Source organism: Stegodyphus dumicola, chromosome 3 (genome assembly GCF_044657685.1).
Source record: "Stegodyphus dumicola isolate Sdum_Otavi_A_Nest chromosome 3, ASM4465768v1".
NCBI classification, from domain to species: domain Eukaryota; kingdom Metazoa; phylum Arthropoda; class Arachnida; order Araneae; family Eresidae; genus Stegodyphus; species Stegodyphus dumicola.
In genome coordinates, this window is record NC_140770.1 from 233076059 (window position 1) to 233100120 (window position 24062).

At 30.3% G+C, this 24062-nt stretch overlaps 1 protein-coding gene across 1 annotated transcript in view; it reads right to left on the minus strand.

The window, feature by feature from the left end:
• Nucleotides 1–24062, minus strand: part of LOC118189079 (vesicle-fusing ATPase 1-like) — a 103495-nt gene that overhangs the window by 75867 nt on the left and 3566 nt on the right. The window contains exons 3-6 of the mRNA XM_035359625.2: nt 15191–15290; nt 14813–14931; nt 7800–7884; nt 6760–6817 (exon numbers count right to left, since the gene is read on the minus strand). Coding sequence (XP_035215516.1) covers nt 6760–6817; nt 7800–7884; nt 14813–14931; nt 15191–15290 — 362 coding nt within the window. The remainder of the gene's footprint in view (nt 1–6759; nt 6818–7799; nt 7885–14812; nt 14932–15190; nt 15291–24062) is intronic.

Below are 24062 nucleotides of genomic sequence, written 5' to 3' on the forward strand. Positions count from 1 at the left end.
GTGAAATATTTTTCCAGTTGTAATCTGGAAAACTATTTGCTATGCAATCTTGTCTATTATACAGTACCTGCCACATTTTAAACTTGCTAGTTAATAAACTTGTCACTTAAAATGTTCAAGTTTTTGGGAATAAATATTTACTAATTATCAGAGAAAACATTGTTTATTAAACTCAGATTGGCAAAAGACTGATTCATAAATACCAAAATGTCCTACTTGTATTTACCACAGCTTTCTACAGTTAATTCATTTAACATACTATGGACCATGGCTTTATCATTCAGGTATGTAATGCTTCAACAAAACAGGTTTGACCAAACATTTTCCTACTCCCCCAATCCCTATAATTATAACACACTGTTTTCAGTTTTTTGTTTGTAATGAATCTGAGAGGGACAAAAGTTCCTTCTTAAAGATTTAAAAAAAAAAAGTCTTCTAGAGCAGAGGTATGAGTGAGGGTTCCTTTTCGATTACCAGCTGATAGGAGGTGGAAGTTCAACTTCTGTATCTCATCTTCTACGGTTTTCTAAGAGGAGGGAATTGGATCCGGATTATTATTTTTTGCAGACTGTTAGAGCAATTTTATAAAAGTAAGCTTGAACTTTCGATTATGTCAAATAGAATTTCCGATATATATTTACTAATATGTAAAGGATCTACAAAGCGAAAGTACGTTTCGAAATCCGAAATCTGTTTATCAATTTCACGCTGTGGCGGCCTGGGGAGGGGGGAACTCTGCGGTGCGCAATGAACTGGAAGTTGATCTGTCAGCACTATCCTTATCTTCAGGGCAGATGTTTTTATTTTATTTGGCTTATAATTCCTTACTAAATGTAGTATTTCATCTCGATGTACTCAGTCTTTGATATGATCTAAATCAATTTCCTCGTCATTATAAATATCACAAATACACATCAAATAGTTTTCTGGTTGCAATTTTCTAATTTTGACTATGCGTAATGTATGCTTTGTGCATGTGTGCATTGAAAGAAATATTTAATAAAGTAAACAAATAAATACTAAGCTTTTTGTAAAACTTGATACCCTTTAGATCATAATTGCTCTTTATTTCATAAATTACAGTTTCATATTTTTAATTGTGTAATTTCTGCATGCCATCTTACCAGATTTAAATTGATGATCTATAATCCGGAAAAACCCCTAATCCGGAATCGCCAAAGTCCTGATGAGTCCGTATTAAAGACTTTGGACTGTATTACAAATGAAAATTAGAATTACATTTATTGGAAAGTTGAATATTGTTTTTACATATTAATATGTTGTTTTTAATGTACGATTTTTTTAAAATTCATAATTGTGGTTCCCCAAATATAAAATTATATATGCAGTGGTCCATGAAGTTCTAAGGGTTGATGACCGCTGGTATAGGATATTCTCAAAGTCCCGGAAAACATTTTGCCTATTACTGTGAGCACCATATAAGAGGTTTGGTTCATGTAATTACAGCAAAGCCTCTAGGGCTATCTGCTTAAGGGAAGGGATACCTTTGTGGAGGATTTTCTCAGGGAAATTGGCTCATATACAAGCTACACATATGCAGGGGTGTTTGTGGGACCCCAAAAAATCCCCTGAAACTTTTACGGACTTACTATGGACATTTTGGAGTTTCGAGAAGGGGGGGGAGAAATGAAAAATTACAATTATGAAGTATTGAATGACCTAATTATAAAAGTTCAATGAATTACTTTTTTTGCAAAATTAATAACCATAAATTTTCAAACATATAAAATACTACATTTTATGTAAATATTTTAAATTACCTGGATATATGCTGTGCTGTATTAGTATAAGTTTTCATCAGAGAAATTTGGAATTCTTTTGGTATTGGATGATTTTTTGATAATTTCTTCAGGAGAGTGGAAGCTTCTGCACCAATAAATATTACTTTGCTAGGTAGATGGAATTCTGGATTTGTGAGATCAACCTTTAATAAATCATTATAAGATGTGCACTCTATATTTTCTGGCTTCATAAAAAAAGAGAAACATTTTGCCATCAATTTATAAATACTGGAATGTATTAAATGAAGCATTGGTTTTTTTGTTTCAAATAATTTAATATATGTGTTGAACTCTGGTAATACTGCTGGATATAATGCCATATGCAATAAAGTTTTGTTTTGCATAACAAATAACCCATTTAGTATTCTTTTTTTCCGAGCTAAAGCATCCTTTGTGAGTTGTTGGGAATGCAAGTAAGAATACACCGCTTCAACAATTTTTTTCTGAGCTGCAGAAATATTTCTTTTATTGTATACAGTTTCAACATAAGAAAAATAATCCCCTTTATCAGTTTTATCCAAGTAGTGAAAATAAAATGCAATAAGAGCATCCCACAGATCTTTGATTCTTTCTAAAACACATAAAATGTACACCCACCTATGGTCTGGTCTCTTCAAGGGCATAAGTTTTTTAATGGCAAGGTATTCACAGATTTTGAAAAAATTTTCTCTTTTACTGCAGCTTTTCATATCAAAGTAGATGTCATCAAACAAATCTTCTAAGTATCTATAAAAACATGAAACAAATTTTTTTGCACAGTTATTAGCTGTGTGACATGTGTCACCATCAATATCTAATAAGTGAGGTGCTTTGTTTGATCGTAGTCTGGTTTCAACACCCTTTTTTTCCCCCACATGGTGTTACATGAGTCCATTAATACACTAATTAAGTTTCCCCATAGAATATTATTATCTTCAATAGTATTAACAACTGCTTTAAAAACAGCTTCTGAATTGCAAGATTCCATTTTTAGAGATGCAAAATGATGAACTACAACTTCATTTTGATTGTTGTCATAACACTGCACCAATATTGCCAGTATACTTTCTTGAGCATTGCTAGTACTTTCATCCAAATTTAGAGAAAATGGAGTCTCCTTTAAAGTTTTAATGATATTTTCTTTAATAGTTTTTTCAAGCCCATATTTCATCTTGTAACATGCAGTAGTCCTGGACATTTCCAACGAGTTTAGTGCCATCTGATCGCAGCTCAACTGTTTGCAGAGTTCAATTAAATTGGGAGCTACATTGAAAGAAAGAGAATTCTCAGCGATAAACGAAGTTATTAATACCTCTTGGCGTGCTTTTCTTGTCACTATATCCAACGGCCGAGCATCAGTCTCCAGTAAGTCATCAGTATTATTTGAATTAGCATAATTACTTAAAGTCATTGAATGTCTAATGCACTTTGAATATTTTATGCGCATCACAGTTTTAGAATGATTTGTGAAAGCCTTGAATCCTTCCCCACCATACTTCAGCAGTGAGTTACAAAAAACACAATATGCTCGTCCAGCAACATTTATTTTCTTGCACCATGTGCCAATGGTATCCCCATTACCATCTCTCCGTTCAATCTAATTCTACCTAAATGCATTCCGGACACCTTCTTCTAATTGTATAATATCACTATTTATATCGAGAAATTTCATAGTGAAATTCTCTTGCGTACATAAATAAAAAAATATTTCAATAAATGAAACGAAAAATTTACACGTGCATCAATAAATGAAACGAAAATTTTACACAGTGGAGAAAAAAAAGTCGAGAAGCGATCAATGACAAATAGCTAATATGGCGAAAAATCCCTTTCTCTACTTATTGGCGCCACGCCAGGAGAGATGAGACCTTTGAACCCAGAGTCACGTGATTGCACATCTGGTCGAACGAAGTCTCTCCCTTTTTTTTCTGCCGCGCCTACTTGCCGAAAAGAATCCAGAAGAGAAAGTCCGAGAACTGGGGGAATGAGTCATAACTCACAATAAGGAAAGAACAAAAAAGAAATTCCCCCCCTTTTCACACATTATCACTGCCTTTGGAGAAAGAAAGGAAAAGTTTTCACCACACACACTGACGTCGCATTTTCTGCTTTTAAAGCAAACAAAATTACCCAGATCAAAATAAATAATTCATTATTATTCCTACTTCCTTTTGAACGACGATCCCCGGAATTTCCGGGCATCGGATTTCCGTGGTTTCCCTGGAGCACTAACACCCCTGCATATGAAAAACCACGAAAATGCAGCCAGCCCATTCACGGAATTTGAACATTGGACCAAAATACCACGTGTTCAGTGACTTTACCACTCGGCCGCTCGTGCGCCACCATATAACAAATAGTATTGTTATTTCTTGGAATGTTACTACATGTATATCAAAGTTTTTTCCCGAAAAATTTATTTTTTTTAATATACACTTAAAGTGAGGATTTGGGGATCTGGAAAATTCTTATGTCAAAAAGAAACTGAAGTGGGACAGCCTGAAAGTGAATGGTGTAGATGGTGTGGTGGTGTATTTAATTATGGCAAAGCACACTAGGGCTATCTGCCTAAGGGAAGGAATCCCTTCGTGGAGGACTTTCTAAGGGAAACTGGCTCGTATACACATTACACATGGGAAAAACCATGAAATGAATGGTGTAGAATATTGCATGACAAGATTTTAGACAATTTTTATTCAATGAATAAATAACAGCTTAAGTTTACCGTGATACTTTGATTAATTAAATTTGTCTAAAGTTGGAGAATGATCAATCAAAGTTCATTTTGTCGCCTTCAAAGGTTGTGTAATTTATGCGAGTTGTCACAAAAGCTTTGAACCATGCTTGTGAAAGTGCGACCAAAACCAAACATAAAAGTTATTCCATTTCCAAAAATAAGCAGTTGAAGTTCTTTAGAGACTTTGCGAACACTCTGCATTTTTGCTGATTTCTGTTTGAAATAGGACAGTGAACTAAAAATGAAAAAATAGCTTTACAAGTTAGATAGCTGTGAGCATGCATACTTTTGATTTTTTTCTGAAAAATATAAGTTTCTCTTTCTGCAAATACAGTACAAAGTCTTTAATCCAGACTCGTCGGGACCTTAGCGATTCCAGATTAGGTTTTTTTCCGGATTATAGATCATCAATTTAAATCTGGTAAGATGGCATGTAGAAATTATAAAATTAAAAATATGAAACCGTAATTTATGAAATAAAGAGCAATTATGATCTAAAGGGGAATCAAAATTTATACTTACACACACACACACAAACAAACAAACAAAAAGAAAAGCTTAATATTTATTTGTTTATCTTATTATACATTTCTTTCAGTGTAAGTTGTTTAAGTTGCTTCATTTTATGTGCTTATACTTTCTCTTTAATTCTATAAACAGACATAATTTCTTGTTCAGTTATAAAGTTCCGCTGTTCAAGTCCTGTAATTGTTATGCCAAGAATACCAACTAACTCGTCAATCGAAATTTTTTCGTTTTCACTAACCTCTCTGTCACTTTCTTCATGCCTTTATCCATTTTTTGCAGCAATTCCACTTTTTGTTTAATGGGCATCGAAACATGTTTTCACTTTGTAGATCCTTTGGCAGCTCCAGAATCGGAAACTCTTTTTGACATAATCGAAAGTTCAAGCTTACTTTTTATAAAATTGCTCTAACAGTCTGCAAAAAATAATAAGCTGGATCCAATTAGAAGATTAAGGAACTACACAATTTGCAACATAATTAGATATTATAAAATAATTAATTGAAATAGATAATTAGATAATTTTAGCCTAGTTTATACCGTCCATTATACATTAAATGCACATGCGTAAACTCTACGCATACGCAGAAAGTTTGTAGCTTTGAGGTCCGGATTATAGATCATTCCGGATTATTTATGTCCGGATCAAAGACTGTACTGCACAACATTTACAGTTTGTTCAGGTTTTTCTGCAAATTCCAACATTCAACCATTACATTCTAACATTCATTTTACAGTATTATATAAACTTTCAAATTTGTTCAAATTTCAAAAGATGTTCAGTAAATGATGAACAAAAAAGAATTTTGTAAATATGCAATCACATCAAAGGAGATAAATTCAATATCTCTGCTAGAAACCATTCATATTTTCATCAATGCAAGAGGTTAATCTCTTAAAACCAGTTAAAAATGGTTTTTTAAAATGTAGCTTTTATTTAGAACAAGCTTCAAAGGAATCACAAACAAAAGTTAATTTTTCAAACATCAGTGAAGAAAGTTATGAAAATTCATTTTTAGAATGCGAGTCATTTTACGGCAATACTCAGATAATGTGTACAAAAACTGACTATGTATGGAGCACTGTGTTAAAAGGACTACAGAAATCGACTACAAAAGGGACACAGGAAAATGCGATGACATGACAATAATCGAATCTAGAAAAACACAGCAAACTCTAAGAATTTTTGAACTGAAAGGTGCTGATCAAAAAAGCTAACAGAAGTTTTACAAAACTGAGAATACAGTTGAAAACCTATTGTTGAACAAAATGAAACAAGTAAGATTGTATAGTTGTTTGTAAAAGATAATTTCCCCAAGAACGTAATTACAAGAACATTTTTATAAAATTTAAAAATTGTTCATTATTTTAGGATTACTTAATGGATTACTTGTTAGTTATTATTTTACTTGAGAAGTTTAAAATGATATCATAGTTTGCAATGCACAAACCGCTCTTTATTACACTCAGCTGCTTAATAAACTTAATACATTTTGAATGGAAGTGATTTGAATAAGCAGCGAGTATTGTATAAATTTAACTGTAGTTCTAGTTTTTTAAGTTTTTTACACTACATGCACTTCACTTTACATCAATGCTGTGAAGCTCTAGATCCATTTCAGACAAATTAAAATTTTTAAACCATTAATAACAATGAAAATTACCATTAACATTTATTCAGTGAATGATGTAGTCATAACAAATTTTTATTCTTACCTTCCATTTCTTTTATAATTAATTTCAACAGCTTCATGTCTTGAAAACTGAATGCTAACTACAGGAAAAAAAGCATTAAAAATTTAGTAGCTATACAGCAATAGTTTTTAAAATATACATTATCACACATACTAGTTTCATTATATTTCAACAGAGTCAAACATGGCAAAATCAGATATTTATATGCAATAATGATATAAAATGTTAAAAACACATTTCTACAATTTTAATCAAAGATTTATTTTCCATACACTGTGGAATTAAGGGGGGGGGAACTTCCAAATTTTGCTTACAAAAAATAGAATTTTTTTAAACTTATGCATTTTTACTTGTCATGTAAAAAATTACATAAATCTAAATACACTGACATTAGAAAACTATATCCTACTGCACATCATGATATACTAAAGCATGCAAAAAATTTAACAGTCTGGTGCACTAATTAACATAAAACGAATAGAATGCAAGACTTAATCTTTATTATTGCATGCATAATCCTTATTACTCACACATTTATCACCTGTGTTAAAAGCTGCCAACGTAAAATAAAAAGAAAATTAGCAAATGTTTTTATTTACAACTCGGATGGATATAAGTATAATAATTATTAAAATACAAAATATTTTAAATGCAAGTCACAATTTAAATTGACAGTTTCAATTCTAAGATCTAAGAATGATATAAATTTTAAAGTGAAAGGAAGGTGAAAAGATGTAGGTTTTTTTTCAAAATATCAAAAAATATTCAATGATAGGTAAAATTAACAACTTAAAGTTTGATGTATGATACAATAAATAAGAATATTTAGAAAGAGCATGCCTCTTTAACACAAAATATACTCAAATGCATGCATTTCAAATATTTCATAACAAAATTTTACATTATTTTAAGAGGTGAATGGATTTTTAGAAAACTATTATAAAAAACCTTAAAACAATCTAATACAAAAGTGTATTAAATACTCTTTAACTTCAAAATATAAATGCTTGCCACAGTTAGTAACTGTTTATTTAAAGTTATAAATTAACATTTAACATTACCATTTGTCCCACAGTAAAAGCTTGTTTACAAAAACATGCAAGAAATTCTGTAGCCATTCTATCGGTATCATACGGTTCTGTTGTGCTAGCAAAATAAAATAAATATGTAAAAATAAAAATTTACATAAAAGATAGAAAAACAAGGTTTTATTAAACAAAAGTAGTACTTAAATTGAAAGTAATGTAAATAAAGTATACTGATGTAAATAATATGACAAAAGTAGTACTTAAATTGAAATATATAAATAACAATAAATGAAAATAATAAACAGTTAAATCATTTTAATTAGCTACATTAGCATCCCATATAGCACACTCAGTTGCTATGACATTGCATTCACATCTCAACAGTACATTTTTCCCCATTACATTTGTGACCATGCTACAACATCGCAGAAATATAATATAGTGATATGGGTGTAAATGTCACAGCAAAACTTTAATGTGACCACAGGAAATTTTTCAGTCTCCCCCACCCTGAACTTCCTCACATAATTCTTTTTTAATGGGAGGTATTCTTATGTGCTGACATTGCCCTCGTGATTCATTGTTATGTGTTTCAAAAAACATTTCTAACTAATTTTTTTTTTATGCTAACAGCTTGCAATTCTTTCTTTCTTTTTTTTTTTTTAAATTAAAAATATTGACAGTTTATAGTATGTTTTTATCGATGTGATACTTAGAAATCGTTGAACTATATTCTGTGGTGAATGCAGTCACATTCTACCGTATTTAGTAATATCAAAAGAGGCTGACCTAAGAGTTTGCTGTCTGCATAGTGTTTGTTTCTCTTAAGGATTTTCGTGACCATTTTTTAGTTATGTTCTTTCTGTTCGCTGAACATATCGTCAGTGCTACATTTTCAGGTAGGCACTATTCATTATATACTGTAAATAATATCAGTAATAATTAATATATAATAATAAAAGCATAATTTAAATGCTATGAACAAAAAGAAATAATGAACTGACAATTAATTAACTTTTATATGTATTACAAAGAGTGCAGAAGCAAGGGCATTATCGAAAGTTTACTCTCCTTTTTACCTCCCTGCTTAGAAATTTTAAACCTTTTTATCTCCAACGTGTGGAACTGTGTATCGGAAATTCTAAAGATATGCTCATTTTAAAATTATTTTGCTACATTGCTGTTGAACTGAATTTTATGGTTTAAGCGCAAAGAGCATGATATTTAATAAATAAAGGTAAAACACAGAACGTTAAAAAAAAGCCCCTTTGGACGTAATTTAAAACCTGACACTTTTCATATTTTTATTTTAATTACTATAATTTTACAAATGGCATATTACTTTAAAATACTGAACTTTTCTATATGTTTCCTTAATGTAAATTTCTGAGATCATTTTAAAATTTATTATATTAAATCTTTTCTTTCCACAAATTATGTCACACTTTTACGTATAATATATTTAAGCTGTGTTCCTAAAGTAATCCAATTTCCTTATTAAGAGATTTAATTAGAAAAAAAATCTTAGTAGGGTTAGGTTATTTGAATATGACAAAACACATGAGAGCTGTGTACACCTAAGAGAAGGAATGCCCTTTGTGGAGGACTTCCTAAGGAAAATTATCTCGTATTCACTTTAAATACCAAGAAAAGTATGAAAACCAACTATGCAAAAGTATTTGTTACTTGAGAGATAAGTTAAAATCTCACGTTACAAAAGAGTGTAAAATAATATTAATCTGTCTCCAAAAGTACAAGTTACTTCATTTTATAAAAAAACCAAATTTCAAATTGTATTTTATGAAAATTTAACCTACTGTAGAAAATTTTATAAATGTAATGAAAATTACTATAAATCGAAATGCATATTTAAGCCTCACCAATAATCTTGATTTGAAATAATAATTTTATTTTAAATTAATGTATTTCACTTCTGCAAGCAAGATATTTTATTTTGTTATTAGAAATTTAAAAATTACATCTAACCTAATCACCTCTTTTGCTTTAACATAACACTTGCAGAAATAGACAATGAAAAGATACTAATTTCTGCAACCATATTAAAAAAATTAAGAAAGAAATCTTTCACAAACAAACACAAAGGAAATCACAAAGGAAGTTAAAAATTCCATTGTTATAACTTGGAAATTTGCATATTATAAAACACTGATTCGTTAAAATGAAGCCTTTGCCACCATACAGGTGAAGAAAACCAATTTTAAGGTAAAATATAATTTCATGGAATTCTTTTTATTCGGACAGACTTCATTTCTTTGCTGCATTTAAATAAACAAATAATTTTTTTTTTTTTTTTTTTGAAATTTGTTTATAGCAGAAAGCCAATTACTGCAGAATCAATAGAATGATCTGAAAATTCCGTATAATTGCACTGCCTTTTACTATAGGACAAACAAATATTTCTTTTAATGTAAGACACAGTTTTATATTTTTGTTATTTTTTAAAATTTTAACAAAAGTTGTTAATTTATTCCTACAAAATTAAGAAGTGCAATCCTTTTTATTTTCATAAATACAGAAAATTTCAATTTGAGCTTAAGTAAATAACTGAAATTTAGTTTTAATTGCGTAGATTCTAAAATGAAAGGCATAAATGTGTTTTCATACTTACTGTGCTAAAAGTGAATTAAAAAACTATTTTTTATATTACAGACATAAAAAAATCTATCTTAAATTAAAAGTATACTATGGGAAATGTTTCTTTAATTCCAGTCTAGTAAAAAAACAATAAAATAAATGTAAAAATATGTATTGATGCCTTTTTGACACTTTACAGTTTGAAATCTTTTCTGATTTCAATAAAAAAAATTAAAATTTTAAAGAAAGTCCAGTTTAAAGAAAAAAGATATACCTTAAAGAACAGCATCAGAGCCTTATCATGAAATTTTAATATCTGAAACTTATCTCATAACTGCATCTCCTAAACGTTTTTATTACCTTCCAAATCCTTACTTATACAATATTTGTGCCTCTTTCCTGGCAAGTGCCTGATTCGCCCAAAAATGGTACGGCTCTGTGATGTACAGATTCATTTAGATTAAAGTAACAGTTTTTTTAAACTATGGATTGTAAAATATAATATATTCATATTATTTAAATCGAATAAAAAACTGAATCTTTTTATATTAAATGAGAAGAACAGCAAGAATGAGTCTCTCTCATTACCTCATCTTTACATCAACATATTTTCCGAATCCTCATCTTTGCTCTGTAAAATCATATTAAAATAATTCAAAATGCCCAAGTTAAAACATGGTTCTGATTTCATTCTATGTTTGCAGAAATTTATGGCTAGCAAAGAAGCATCATTGTAATTTTTCTCGCGTTTCTATAAAATTCATGCATCTCTAGTATTTTTCTCGGCAATAATCACTTCATTCTTAATAATTTTTTAATTTCTCTTCAATTAATTATATATTAATTATTGCTATAATCATTTAAGTTAGTATACACTGAGTGTTTACTTCCCATATGTGTTGATTAATAAAGGAACTTGTGAAGTTTATCACATAAACAGCTGTTTCATTCACCATATGATTTGCCAAAAGAGCTACTAATAGTATTTAGGCACTGCTATGAAGGTTATAGTATAGTGTACATTCTCAGAAGTGAGTAATACAGATTTTCCGTAATTCAGCTTTGGTAACAATGATTGTTTTATAAACTGGAATTATTAATTCATGCAAATTTATGCTTTTGCATACTAAACTGTGTAAAACTGCATTAAATTTAATCTCTAATTGTTAAGAGAACAGAAAAATGCATTTAGGAGATGTAGAAATATTTAAAACAAGTGATTCACATTAATCATCAAATGAAACAAATTATAAGATATTTTTACCTTAATACAATTATTTAAATATATTGATGCTGTCCAGTGTAAGAGTTATTTTAAATGTATAGCTTAAAAATCTCATAAAATTGTAATTTGTCAATGGAGAAATAATGGTGAAAGATCATGCCCGTTTTGTATAACTAATATAAGTAAACATAAATATATATTTTCTGTAATTTTGTTTCCATAACCATGTTTTCCAGCTACTGACTTTTGTACCCATAACTATTCGTTCAGTATTACAGATTAAGCAACAAATCACTAATTTGAAAACCAAGATTGTAGTCAACTAATTTGGAAACTATGATTGTGTTGTTGATTTACAAAAGCCTTTAATTCAAAACGAAACAGTTATATAACAAAATCTTCAAATACGTAAATGTCCTATAAATGTAATACTTTCATCCAATTATCAAAATGTTTTTCTTTCATCCAATTATCAAAATAATTTAGCACTTTTTCTGGAAGAAAAGCAATTAAGGAAGAGAGAAATAGAGAATAGAAAACAGTATTAAAAGCTTAACAATAAAAAAAATATTCCAAGCAAAATAGATTTTTCTTTCATATTTCTGTTTAGAATGAGGGGAAAAAGGTATTAAATTAAAAAACAGTTATTATTATAAGAAATACAGTTATTGTAAATATTTCAAGCCAAAGCATTTTTCTTTTAAATATTCCTATTTTGAAAGAGTGGGAAAAGGTGTTAAATTAATAAATATAGTTAAATTTTTAATACGCTATAATACAAACTCAGATTTTTAATACAATACAAAAATTTTGGAAAACTATGAAGTGTCTTTAAATATCAAATTCTAAAGAATGAAAGCAAAATTATGTACTTTCTGGACAAGTAATATACTCACAAGTATTCGCAATATAATATGCTGAGAAAATCACCATATGTTCACTTCTGCATCACATATTCTATGTTTTGCATTTTCTGTACACTATGAGTCATGCATACATGTAATAAACATAAATGGATTGCAGTTATATAAGCTTAATAGGGTGAGATGCAACCTTAGTAGGATGAGAAAATTTCAAATGATTATGTTGAATATTTTCAATAATTCCAAAATTTTGAATTTAAAAATTTTAACATTTTGAGGATCCTTACTAGATCACTAAAACATTGTTGTAGTTACCTGTTTACTGAAATAGGAGTACATCCTGCTTATCATTTAGAAAGTAATCCTGTGTTGCTATAATGTAATGTTGTTAATAAATATAAGGGAGGAGGATGGATGTTCAGATGATGCTGTTGAAGAGTCATCAAAACTCTGTCAAATCAAGCAAATGCATTGTGCAGTCCACACCTTGCAACTTGCTGTTAGAGATGGGTTGAAGGAACCTTATGGTACAAATCTTGTTGGTTGCATGCAGGGCTATGATGTCGGAATTGGAGTTAGGCAGATTTTTGGGTAAAAGGAGTCAGAGCTGGAGTCGCTAAAACCACAATGACTCTAGTTTTTGTTGGACAGTTTGAATTTGAAATGAAATTAAGAGAACTGAAAAAAATTAATGACAGACAGTTATTATTTTTATTTATGGGTATTAATAATAAATATAATAATATATACATTAATAAACATTTAGTTATTTCCTATTTTGTTGACATATTAATAAATAAATATAAGGGAGGAGGATGGATTTTCAGATGATGTTGTTGAAGAGTCATCAAAACTCTGTCAAGTCAAGCAAATGCATTGTGCAGTCCACACCTTGCAACTTGCTGTTAGAGATGGGTTGAAGGAACCTTATGGTACAAATCTTGTTGGTAAATTTAGGCAAGTAGCAATAGTAGCAAGAACTCCCAAAATTGGGGGCCACTCTTAGGAGGTGAGCAGGAAAAGGAGCAGTCAAGCAACATGATGGAGAAGTACATATGTGATGATAAAAGAGGTTGTTAGAATTAAGAACATTTTCAGAAGATGTAGATAACCCTAATGCTTCACTAGCAGAAAAACTGTAGGATGATGTTGCAGAATTGGAAACTCTTCTTTCTACAATAGCCACAAAAGGGCTACAATCTGAAAAATTAACAGAGGATTGTTTCTGTGAGAATGTGATGTTTGTTTTTTCTAAAATGGGAAGTCTTATTGCAAAAGGAATCATTTCCTCAATGAAGAAAAGAGAAACTTGTTTGCCAGATAATGAGATCTTTCTCGGTTCAATATATGTAGATTCCAGTTGGAGTATTCATATCAGGGCAGTCATACTGCAGACATTGCAACTGAGTCTCTATCATCCGCTTCTAACGACGAATTAGACTTTGAGAAATATTTGGACAATTGAAAAGGCTAAGGCAATGTGAATGAAAATAAAGAGCCAAGAGCCTTTAGATATAAAAATGAAAAAATACAAGAAAGATTTCTACACAGTCCTTGAAAAAATATAGAAATATGATCGCTCTTGTAAGACACCTCTTCTAGAACTTACACAAATCTCTCCTGAAAAGTTAAAAGAAGTAGCCCTAACAGTAACAATACATCCTCCTATTCAAGTTAATGTGGAAAGACTATTCTGAGGTCTGAAGTTTTATCAGATCAGATCTACGGTCCTCTATAAAACAAGATCTTGCCAAAGCTATACTGTTTCACAGAAATGAATAATGCAAAATTTTCCATTTCATACTAATTAAATAATCTTCTATGCCATCAATTTGTTTCTTCCTGTAGCATCTATTACTTCTTTCATATTAAAAAAAAAAAAATAAGCTGTAACGCATGTGTATATGTTTATATATATACATGGGGGAGTCGGAGTCTTTAAAATTTCAGGAGTCGGAGTCAGTCATGTTCCCTACCGACACCACAGCCCTGGTTGTGTGACATGCATTTGCATCTTTAGTGATATTACACTAAAGGCACTTTATTATGTTATATTAAAGTCACAATGTGTTTTTGTATGAATGTTGCACTGCGACTTCACAACAATATCAAAGGGTAACTTCACAACACCATCTCAGTGCGATTATGCATCAACATGACAATGCAACTTCATATAAATGTCGCAATTAACGTCACAGAGAGTGAACATTAAACCACACCTACATCGCTGCGACAATGAGGTCATCACAGCATGACACGTTTGCAATGTCACAGCGACCACACCGTGCTGTTGGGGATAATACATTATTAGCTTCAAAATATAAGATATAGAGGGAAATATTTAAGCTGTAAGAAAAACTTACGTTTTCTTTTCCAAAAAATCAACTTCAATAGTCATCTTTGCAATGTACTGTATATTTGGATCAAATGTGTATGGTCTTACTTCTAAAGTTTGACCTAGAGATAATTCTGCCCACTTCCTCTATAAAAAGAAAAGAAAAAAAAAAAAAAAAAAAGTGCTTAATGGACTGACAGGAAAGCATGGTATTAAAAATACTATTTTGGCATGGATCAAGATTAATGACTATTACAAATATCACAAATATTGAAGTTAGTATATTGTTTGAACACTTGAAACATGGAATTCAACATATTCTGAAATTTTAATATTCATAAATTGCATAATAAAATGCTTCAAAACTCTAGGAAAAGATAAATATTTTAAATTTTATACCACTTACCATAGGTAAACTAAAACCCATTTGGCCAGATGGAAAACCAGGATATGATTTTAAAGTAAATACATACTTATGATTTGTAGATGTAGTCACTTCAACATGCCTAAAAAGTAAATTTAGTCATTTAAAAAACTATATAAATCTGAGCAGTTGCTTTCAAGGAAAATTTAATGTAAGAGAAAGGAGAATAATTAGAATTGTAATAATGATTATAATGATTAGAATACTAACTAGAAATAACATGCACATTTGTGAGCACAACATTGTGAATTATCTTTTAATATAAGGAAACATCAGGTATATTAATAATTACAGCACTAAGAACATACATAACAAAACTTGGAGGGGATTATTACATGTGTGTAAAAAAAAACTATTTTCCAGAATTATAATCTTGTTCAATGTTAATCAATAGTTATGGGCAGATTATTATCATTTTTTAAATAAAAGGTTCCAGCAGTTTTAAATAAAAGGTTCCAGCAGTTTCAACAAAAGATTTTAACGGCTTGAATAAAAGATTTTAAGAGTTTGATTCGCGCAATCACTAAATATCAGTCTCACTGGAAATCTTTTAATGAAATAAGTTTGATTATTACTATGGAAAATAAATTTAAATTAATTAAGCAACTCAAAGGCTATGTGCCTATAGGGAGGGACACGGTACTTTACCGTTTCGCCGACTAAAATCTCGTCAAGCAGACTTTGTTGGCGACAGCATACAGTATACACATAAAAAATGTTAACAAATGTTAGTTCTAAGAATTTTTTTATTTTGATATGGTTTGATTTTAATATCATTTAAAATTTTATTAAAAGCCAATAAATTTGTATAAAGACATTAATTTAAGAATTTACTATGCTCTCATGGTTTAACATCCTGATTCGCTGGTTCTTATCTTATGATCCCAAGTGATCTCATCTCACGTAAACTACATTACAAAAATCTAATTCTCTCAGTAATTATCTACAATAATTTCAAGTTAAATCTTAATTTGGAATAATAGTTTAAATGCAAGAATTATTTCAATTCGTACGAATAGCTTACTTAGAAATTATGTAAAACCGCAGTGCTTTACTTCGGTAGTGCAATCTCATTAGAATTGATGAAGTTAACCCTTGATTTTGCCTTTTTATATTTTCGCTTTCCAGTGAGCAGTGTGATTGCATCCTAATTGACTTAATTACTGCGAATGGTCTTAGGGCATAAAATTTAACTATCTTGTAAAAATTATATGTAATTGTATGCCAGTATTGAAAGAAACAATCAATCTGATAAGAAATGGCTGCAACTTATTCTGAAAATGAAGCGTAAAATGTTACCAGTGAAGATATTCTGTTTGGCATCAGTTGTACCATTATTGGCGACTTTATTGTTTTTGTCAACAAAACGGAAAAGCACCAGGGACACTTTCATGGAAGACTTTTTATGGGATGATGGCTCAACTATATTACACATGGGAAAAACCATGAAAACCAACCATGCAGCCAGCCTGTTCACTTGAATTTGATTTAAGGTCAAACTACACATGCTCAGTGACTTAAGTGCTAGGCCGCTAGTGGGCCTATAAATTTAAGGACTAACTATCAGAGAAGGAATACCTTTGACCAGAATTTGTAAGGAAAACTGGAATGCACTGATAATACACGTGAAGAAACTAATAAAAATCCTATACAACCATTTCATTTTTTATGAAAGCCAAGATGACCAACCAATATTTACAGGTCATATCTTCTCAGCCATTGGTAGATCTCTATAATGAAGGTAATGATTTACTGTTCTTCTTGTATGCAAACTGTCATGCTACGAGTTGTGTGAATATTCATAAAAATTATTTCATGAAGAAATTATTTTACTAACAATTTTGTTGGCATTAAAAAATATATGTTATTAAGAATTTTGTTATTTTTAAAAGTTCACTTGGTTATACTGATAAGCAACACAAGCAAACAGTAGTTTAATAGTATGTATATTATTTTATTTATTTTGTAAAGCAACATTAGGACATTGTATACAAACATATTTTTTCTTCCTGGACACAAGGGCCAATATGCTAGTCTTCATTAAAATATATAGATTTTCCAAAGAAGCTTAGTACTACAAGGTTGAATTTACCTAATTCTGAACTTAAAACTGGTTGGCTTTCTTACAACGTAAGACTATAATTTAAAAGATAAACTTATAATCTCATGTTGAACAGATTCATGGCAATTTTTTCTAAAAATTGTAATGAGTCACATGTGAAAAATTTTTAATTGGTATGATAGAGATGTTTTCCTAACATACTGAACTTTAAAACTAAAGCTACATATGTCAGGGGATAACATGTATTATCATCAGAACCACAATTTTTTGCCCCGGCTTTGGTTTGAATCTCAGAGAAGGCAAGGATGTAAAATGTCTGTATCTTCATAGGAGGCAATGGTAACCCTACTATTAGGTGCTTACACAATAAAGTTACGACCGACTACAATGGCTAATGCCCGGCATTGGGGAAGGGGGGAACATCTTATGACAAATTCCAAAACTCGCCAAATGAACATACTGTGTGCAATGTATCAAAAGAAATTATATATTTCAGATATACACCACATACAGACATATTTTAATGTTGATATTGATAGGTAAATATAAAAATTTTCAAGAAAAACAACAAATGGATAAGTTAAGCATTTCTTGTTTATGATTAAGTTCATAATGCGAAGTTATTCGCATTAAAAATATTTTAAGTTGTGAAGTCATTAATTTTTTTAAAAAAAGCTGGAGACATGAAAAATGTGCAATGCTGTTGCAGGGATTCGACCTATTGAATATGCGTTGAGTATGCTTCCAACTGCACCAAAAAGGCATGCGGAAAAGAGGGAGGAAAAAACCTTATAAAGTCATTTTAAAGTTAAAAATATCAAAACATCAACTTGAACTTTGTTAGTTATATTTTGCATTATAATTTTAAAACACTATCCCATTCTCATAATTTACTATAACAGACTTATCAACAGGATTAAAATATGTCCTCTTTTCAAGGACTTCAATTTTTGTTTCAAAATATGCAAAATTGTCCAGTTTTTATGTTCTGCTACTTCATAGTAAAATTATATAATAAAATAAGTAAATTTTCAATAAAATCGACTTGAATTTTTCTTATTAAAATTATATCTGACATTCTACCTGAAACAGAAAAACTGAAAGTTGTGTGTGCAGAGATGGGCCATTCAAATTCTGCAACCTGTATAATATTAACTAAAGTGAGTATATGTACTGATTTTTGAGATTTTGTTCTGCTATAGAATATGAACTGAAATTTAAATTGGTACTCTTTAAAAAATAATAGAATATTTTTTAATTATAAATTTTATTTATAATTATGTTTTAGAACTACAACAAACCAATCCAGGACACAGTCATAATTTATTTTTTAACCACTAAAAATTGGAAAAAAAAAGTTTTATAAAAACTATGAGGCTTTATTTAGAAGATTCTGATATAATCACAGCTTAGTTTTCTGATTATAAAAATATTCTGATTTACCACTTGAGCTACATATTCTGAAACCGCAAACCTTTATCCGAAGATTAGAATTACTACTATTTTCTATCTTTTACAATTAAATAATTATTGTGAAATATTACAAAAATTGATACTATGTGGTAAAAACCTAAATTGCATATTTTTTTAATGGGGGTAAGAGATCAAACATTACTCCTTTTGATGTATTGCAAATTACCATACCTCCGTAACACAGTGCTGAACATTAGATTAGGCTAGGTTAGAGATGGGCAAACTATGGCTTGACAGAAGTTGAAAAATTATATTTATATATTTGCAATATTATTGATATTAAGGATGATAGGCGACACTACATAGTGAATTGATGAATGTTTTTCTACACTTGCTTGTGGGCAAATTCTAGCATTACTTATTGCATCTATCACTTAATAGAAAGCTGGCAGATGGAGAGCATTATTGTTAAATACTGGTCAAATAATTAAAAGGTATCTTGTTGCTTGTTTGGGTTACTGTGGATATTCTTAAAATATTTCATCTCAAAACGACCACTAAAAACACAAAGTGATTCAGAGTGTCATACATTTAAGGATGAATGGACCTGGAAATATTTCTTAGAGCTGTAAAGTATAAATCAGTGTGCTTCATCTGCAATCAAACTAAAGCAATCTTCAAAGAATATACCATTTCCTATCATTTTACATCAAAACTTAAGAATTTCAATTATGAAGCAATGTTCGAATATGAAATAAAATAAAAAGTTGAAAATTTTTGTAAAGAATTATCAGGTTGACAAACTTTTAAACAAGTAAACATACCCATGAAACAGCTACATATGCAAGTAACATTATAGCGTACCATATGGCTGAAAGTAATAAAGTCAGTGATGAGGGGCTCATTAAGCAATGCATGCTCCTATTTTGTGATGCTTTATGTCCAGACAAGAAAAAAGATTTTGAGACTAAGCTCATCACAAAAAATGCTGACAGACTTAAAGCCATCAGTAAAAATCTAACATCTCAGTTAGAGCCAAAGATTGGCAGTTTAAATTCTTCTCCTCAACTATGAATGAAAGCACTGATATAAATCCTACTGCTCAATTAGTATTATTTATAAGATAACTGAAATTACCCAGGAACTGGCATGCATGTAGTTGTTAAAAAGAACTATAATGGCATCTGATATTTTGGTTGATCTTTGAATTATGGTAACTTGGCGATTTTTTGGCGAAAATTTCGCGACCAACTCTGCTACAGCAACCCTCCATTTTTTTTTCGCCGCCATTTTGTCTTCACGAAGTAAAGACATGTTTCTTTTCTTTTTATTTACTCAACACTTTCTCCAACAATCTACTAGCCGAATTACACTTATGCTAGAAATTTTATGTAACAAAACTGTTTAATCATGACAAATATTAACTGCAAAATTGGGAAAAAGTGCAGAATCGCAAATTCCTTGCATGTTTTTCAGAATAGCACATACACATAAACCATTTACACGTCGACTTATTTTTACTTAAAAAAACATCCCAGAATTGCACAAAACTGGCATTGCACACACTTTTAACTTTATCCATCTACACTGCTATTTTCTCATAAATTACAAAAATTTGCATGAAAATGCAGGAAAATTTGGTGAATCTTTAAACTCGGTAAAAAGCACACACAGTCAAAAGTCTTTAATCCGGACTCGTCGGGACTTCGGCGATTCCGGATTATCGATTTTTCCGGATTATAGATCATCAGTTTAAATCTGGTAAGATGGCATGCAGAAATTATAAAATTAAAAATATGAAACCGTAATTTATGAAATAAAGAGCAATTATGGTCTAAAGGGTATCAAAATTTACAAAAAAAAGCTTAATATTTATTTGTTTACTTTATTAAACATTTCTTTCAACGCGCGCATGCGTAAAGCATACATTACGCATAGTCGAAATTAGAAAATTTCACTCAGAAAACTATTTGATTTGTATTCGTGATATTTATAATGACAAGGAATTTTATTTAAATCATATCAAAGACGGATAAATCGAGATGAAATACTATGTATAGGCCGAATAAAATAAAAACATCTGCCCTGAAGATAAGGATAGTGCTGACAGGTCAATTTCCAGTTCATTGCGCGCCGCGACGCCCCTCCCCCCGCGCAGAGCAGCGTGAAATTTATAAACAGATTTCGCAATGGTTAGAGAAACAAAGGAACCTTCATCCATTTTTTGCAGCAATTCCACTTTTTGTTTGATGGACATCGAAACATGCTTTCCCTTTGTACATCCAGCATCGGAAATTCTATTTGACATAATGGAAAGTTCCAACTTACTTTTATAAAATTGCTCTAACAATTTGCAAAAAATAATAAGCCGGTTCCAATTCGAAGATTAAGGAACAACGAAATCTGCAACATTAACTGAAATAGAGAATTAGATAATTTTAGCTTAGCTTGTCCGTTATGCATTAAACGCGCATGCGTAAACGTATTATGCGCATGCGCAGAAAGTTTGTAGCTTTGAGGTCCAGATTATAGATCATTCCGGATTATGGATGTCCGGATTAACGACTTTTGACTGTATATGAAATTACCTGATCGCAAAAAGTATATACCCTTTCCAAGAATGAACATTTCCACGTATAAAAATAAATAAAATATCCAAAAACTTTTACCTCTAAATTATCTATTATATTATAAACGTCACCAACCAATTTATACCGCAAACATTAAAAATGGTTACAAATACGTAGTGTAAAATATTTAAATTATTTCCATGCATGTTTACTTCAACTGAAACGTATAGCAAATTGCTACAAACATAAAATTCACAAAATAACTATCATTTAATTAAAATATAACTAAAACATGTACACGTCGACTTATTTTTACTTATCCATGTACACTGATTTTTTCTCATAAATTAGAAAAATGTCACGAAAATGCATGAAAATTTTGTGAATCTTTAAATCCGGTAAAAAGAACATATATGAAATTACCTCATCGCGAAAAAGTATATACCCTTTCCAAGAATAAACATTTCCACGTATAAAATAAATAAAATATCCAAAAATTTTTACCTCTAAATTATCTATTATATTATACATGTCACCAACGAATTTATACCGCAAACATTAAAAATGATTTCAAATACTTAGTGTCAAATATTTAAATTATTTCCATGCACGCTTACTTCAACTGAAACATATACCAAATTGCTACAAACATAAAATAACTATCATTTAATTAAAATATAATTAAATTAAAAAACACTACTTAAAATATAAATAAGCACATACATTAAATTCATAAAAATTAGCTTACAATCCTAATTACTTTAAACTAAATCATTGCTAATAACAATTTTCCATTAATACCATATTACTTTATTTACTCCTTACATTTAGAACAATGCATAAAAATAATATCCTCAAATAATTAAAAATACTAACTTAACCTAATCTTCTACAGAATCTTGAGTGCATGGCAGATCACAAAATGTCCATTTTCACCAGATTTCTTGCACCGCCATTCAAACTTATCTGTAATATCCTTCCTTTCACACAATCTCATTTCATTGCCACATGTTCGACATTCATACTTATCCGCAATTAAACCTACACTCGTACACCATTCAACCAATTCTTTTGAATTATCAGATAAATGCATTAAAAATTTAGAATTGACTTTAGATAGCGCCATGCAATCCAAAAATTAATCAACACTATTTCACACAACACACAATGAAGCTTAAAACAAAATAATATAGTACTACAGATATTTTTCCAAATTTTATCCCCTTTTCCGATTAAAGAACTGTAATTTGTCCATTAATGTCACATGACATATCTCATGATCTCTCATTTCACTCACACAAAATAATGCGTAATCGGAACTGAGTACTTCTCACATTATTACCAAAGTCCTAGGTAGTAACCTTTATCGGCTCCAAAATGTCGCCAAACTACCTGTTACCATATTCCAAAGATCAGTTGATATTTTATGTAAATTTCTGGAAGGGCTTTCAACTTTAAGAGTACCTATAACAAACATTTGTAATAGTACAGCCATTAAAGCACCCAATATGACAGGGGGAATTGAATTTTTTTTACTCTTTAATTAAAAGTATCTCAAGAACAGAAACGAGAAAATTTTGATTGACAAGTCCTGAATTCTCGAAACAGCAGTTACCGACTTCAACAATGTTAACTAAACAAGAGATTATGTCTGTCTACAGAAGTAAAGAGAAAGTATTAGCACAAAAAATGAAGCAATTTAAACAGCTTACATTGAAAGAAATGTTTAATAAGGTAAACAAATAGTGTTCTGCAAAATGTGAAATGTCGGTAAATATAACAGTTTTTTCATTTTTGCACTTTTTACAGAGCTTTGTTATCATATGAACAACTTAAATGTCAAAATGCAAGGAAAAAATCTATTTATTGACAATATCTGGGTCCATCTCAAAGTTTTTAAATTAAAATGTGATCTGTTTGCTAGGCAGTTAGCTAGTATCATTTCTCGGTGTTAAATTCAATATCCTCAGCAATTGAAGACAAGCTTAGAAGTTATGAAAATGGAGTGAGAAAACTGCCTTTTGAGTTTGAATGCAAATTTTACAATTTCAATGCCAATCAAATAGAACTGGATATTTTCACCATGCATTAAAAATAACGTAAAATGTGATGCAGCGAGGCCAGATTTGCAGCTTGAATTAAATGAGCTAAAATCTGACAACGATCTCAAACAGATGTTTTTCAATGTTCCAAAATTCAAGTTTTACAAACTTCAATTTGCTTCAAGTAAAATTTTTCAATGAATTGCCACAAAAGAAGGGAAAATAGTGTATAATGCATAGGCTTGCCAGACGTCCCAGTTGATTGGGACAGTCCCGGTTTTTAGACAAAATCCCAGGGTCCCGGCCGGTTTACTTCTACTGGTAAAAATTAAATTTGATTTTATAGATGACCAAAAAAGTCTAAAAATAAACTGTTAAGTATTATTTAGGAAAATTACATTGTCAGTTATCTCTCTACTGTATGAAAGGCGAAAACTATAGAAGAGTGATGATCTGCCAATAAAATAATATTGTCATCGTATTGTCTTGTCTCGCCAACTGTGACCATGTGAGAGGCTTTCTGGACTCGGCGCTACCACTTGCGATAAAGATAAGTTGTGCTAGAGAGCTAGCACTGTTTTATTTATGCTTTAAGTTAAAATTTATACCTTCTCTGTTAAAATGCCAAAACGGTCATGTAAATTCACCAGGGATTTATAGAATGAATTCCCTTTTTTGAAGAAGGTATGTACTAACAATCAAGATCAAGACGACAGAGTTAAAGTTCACACTGTAATTCTGAGTTTTCTGTTGCTCAAATGGTGGCT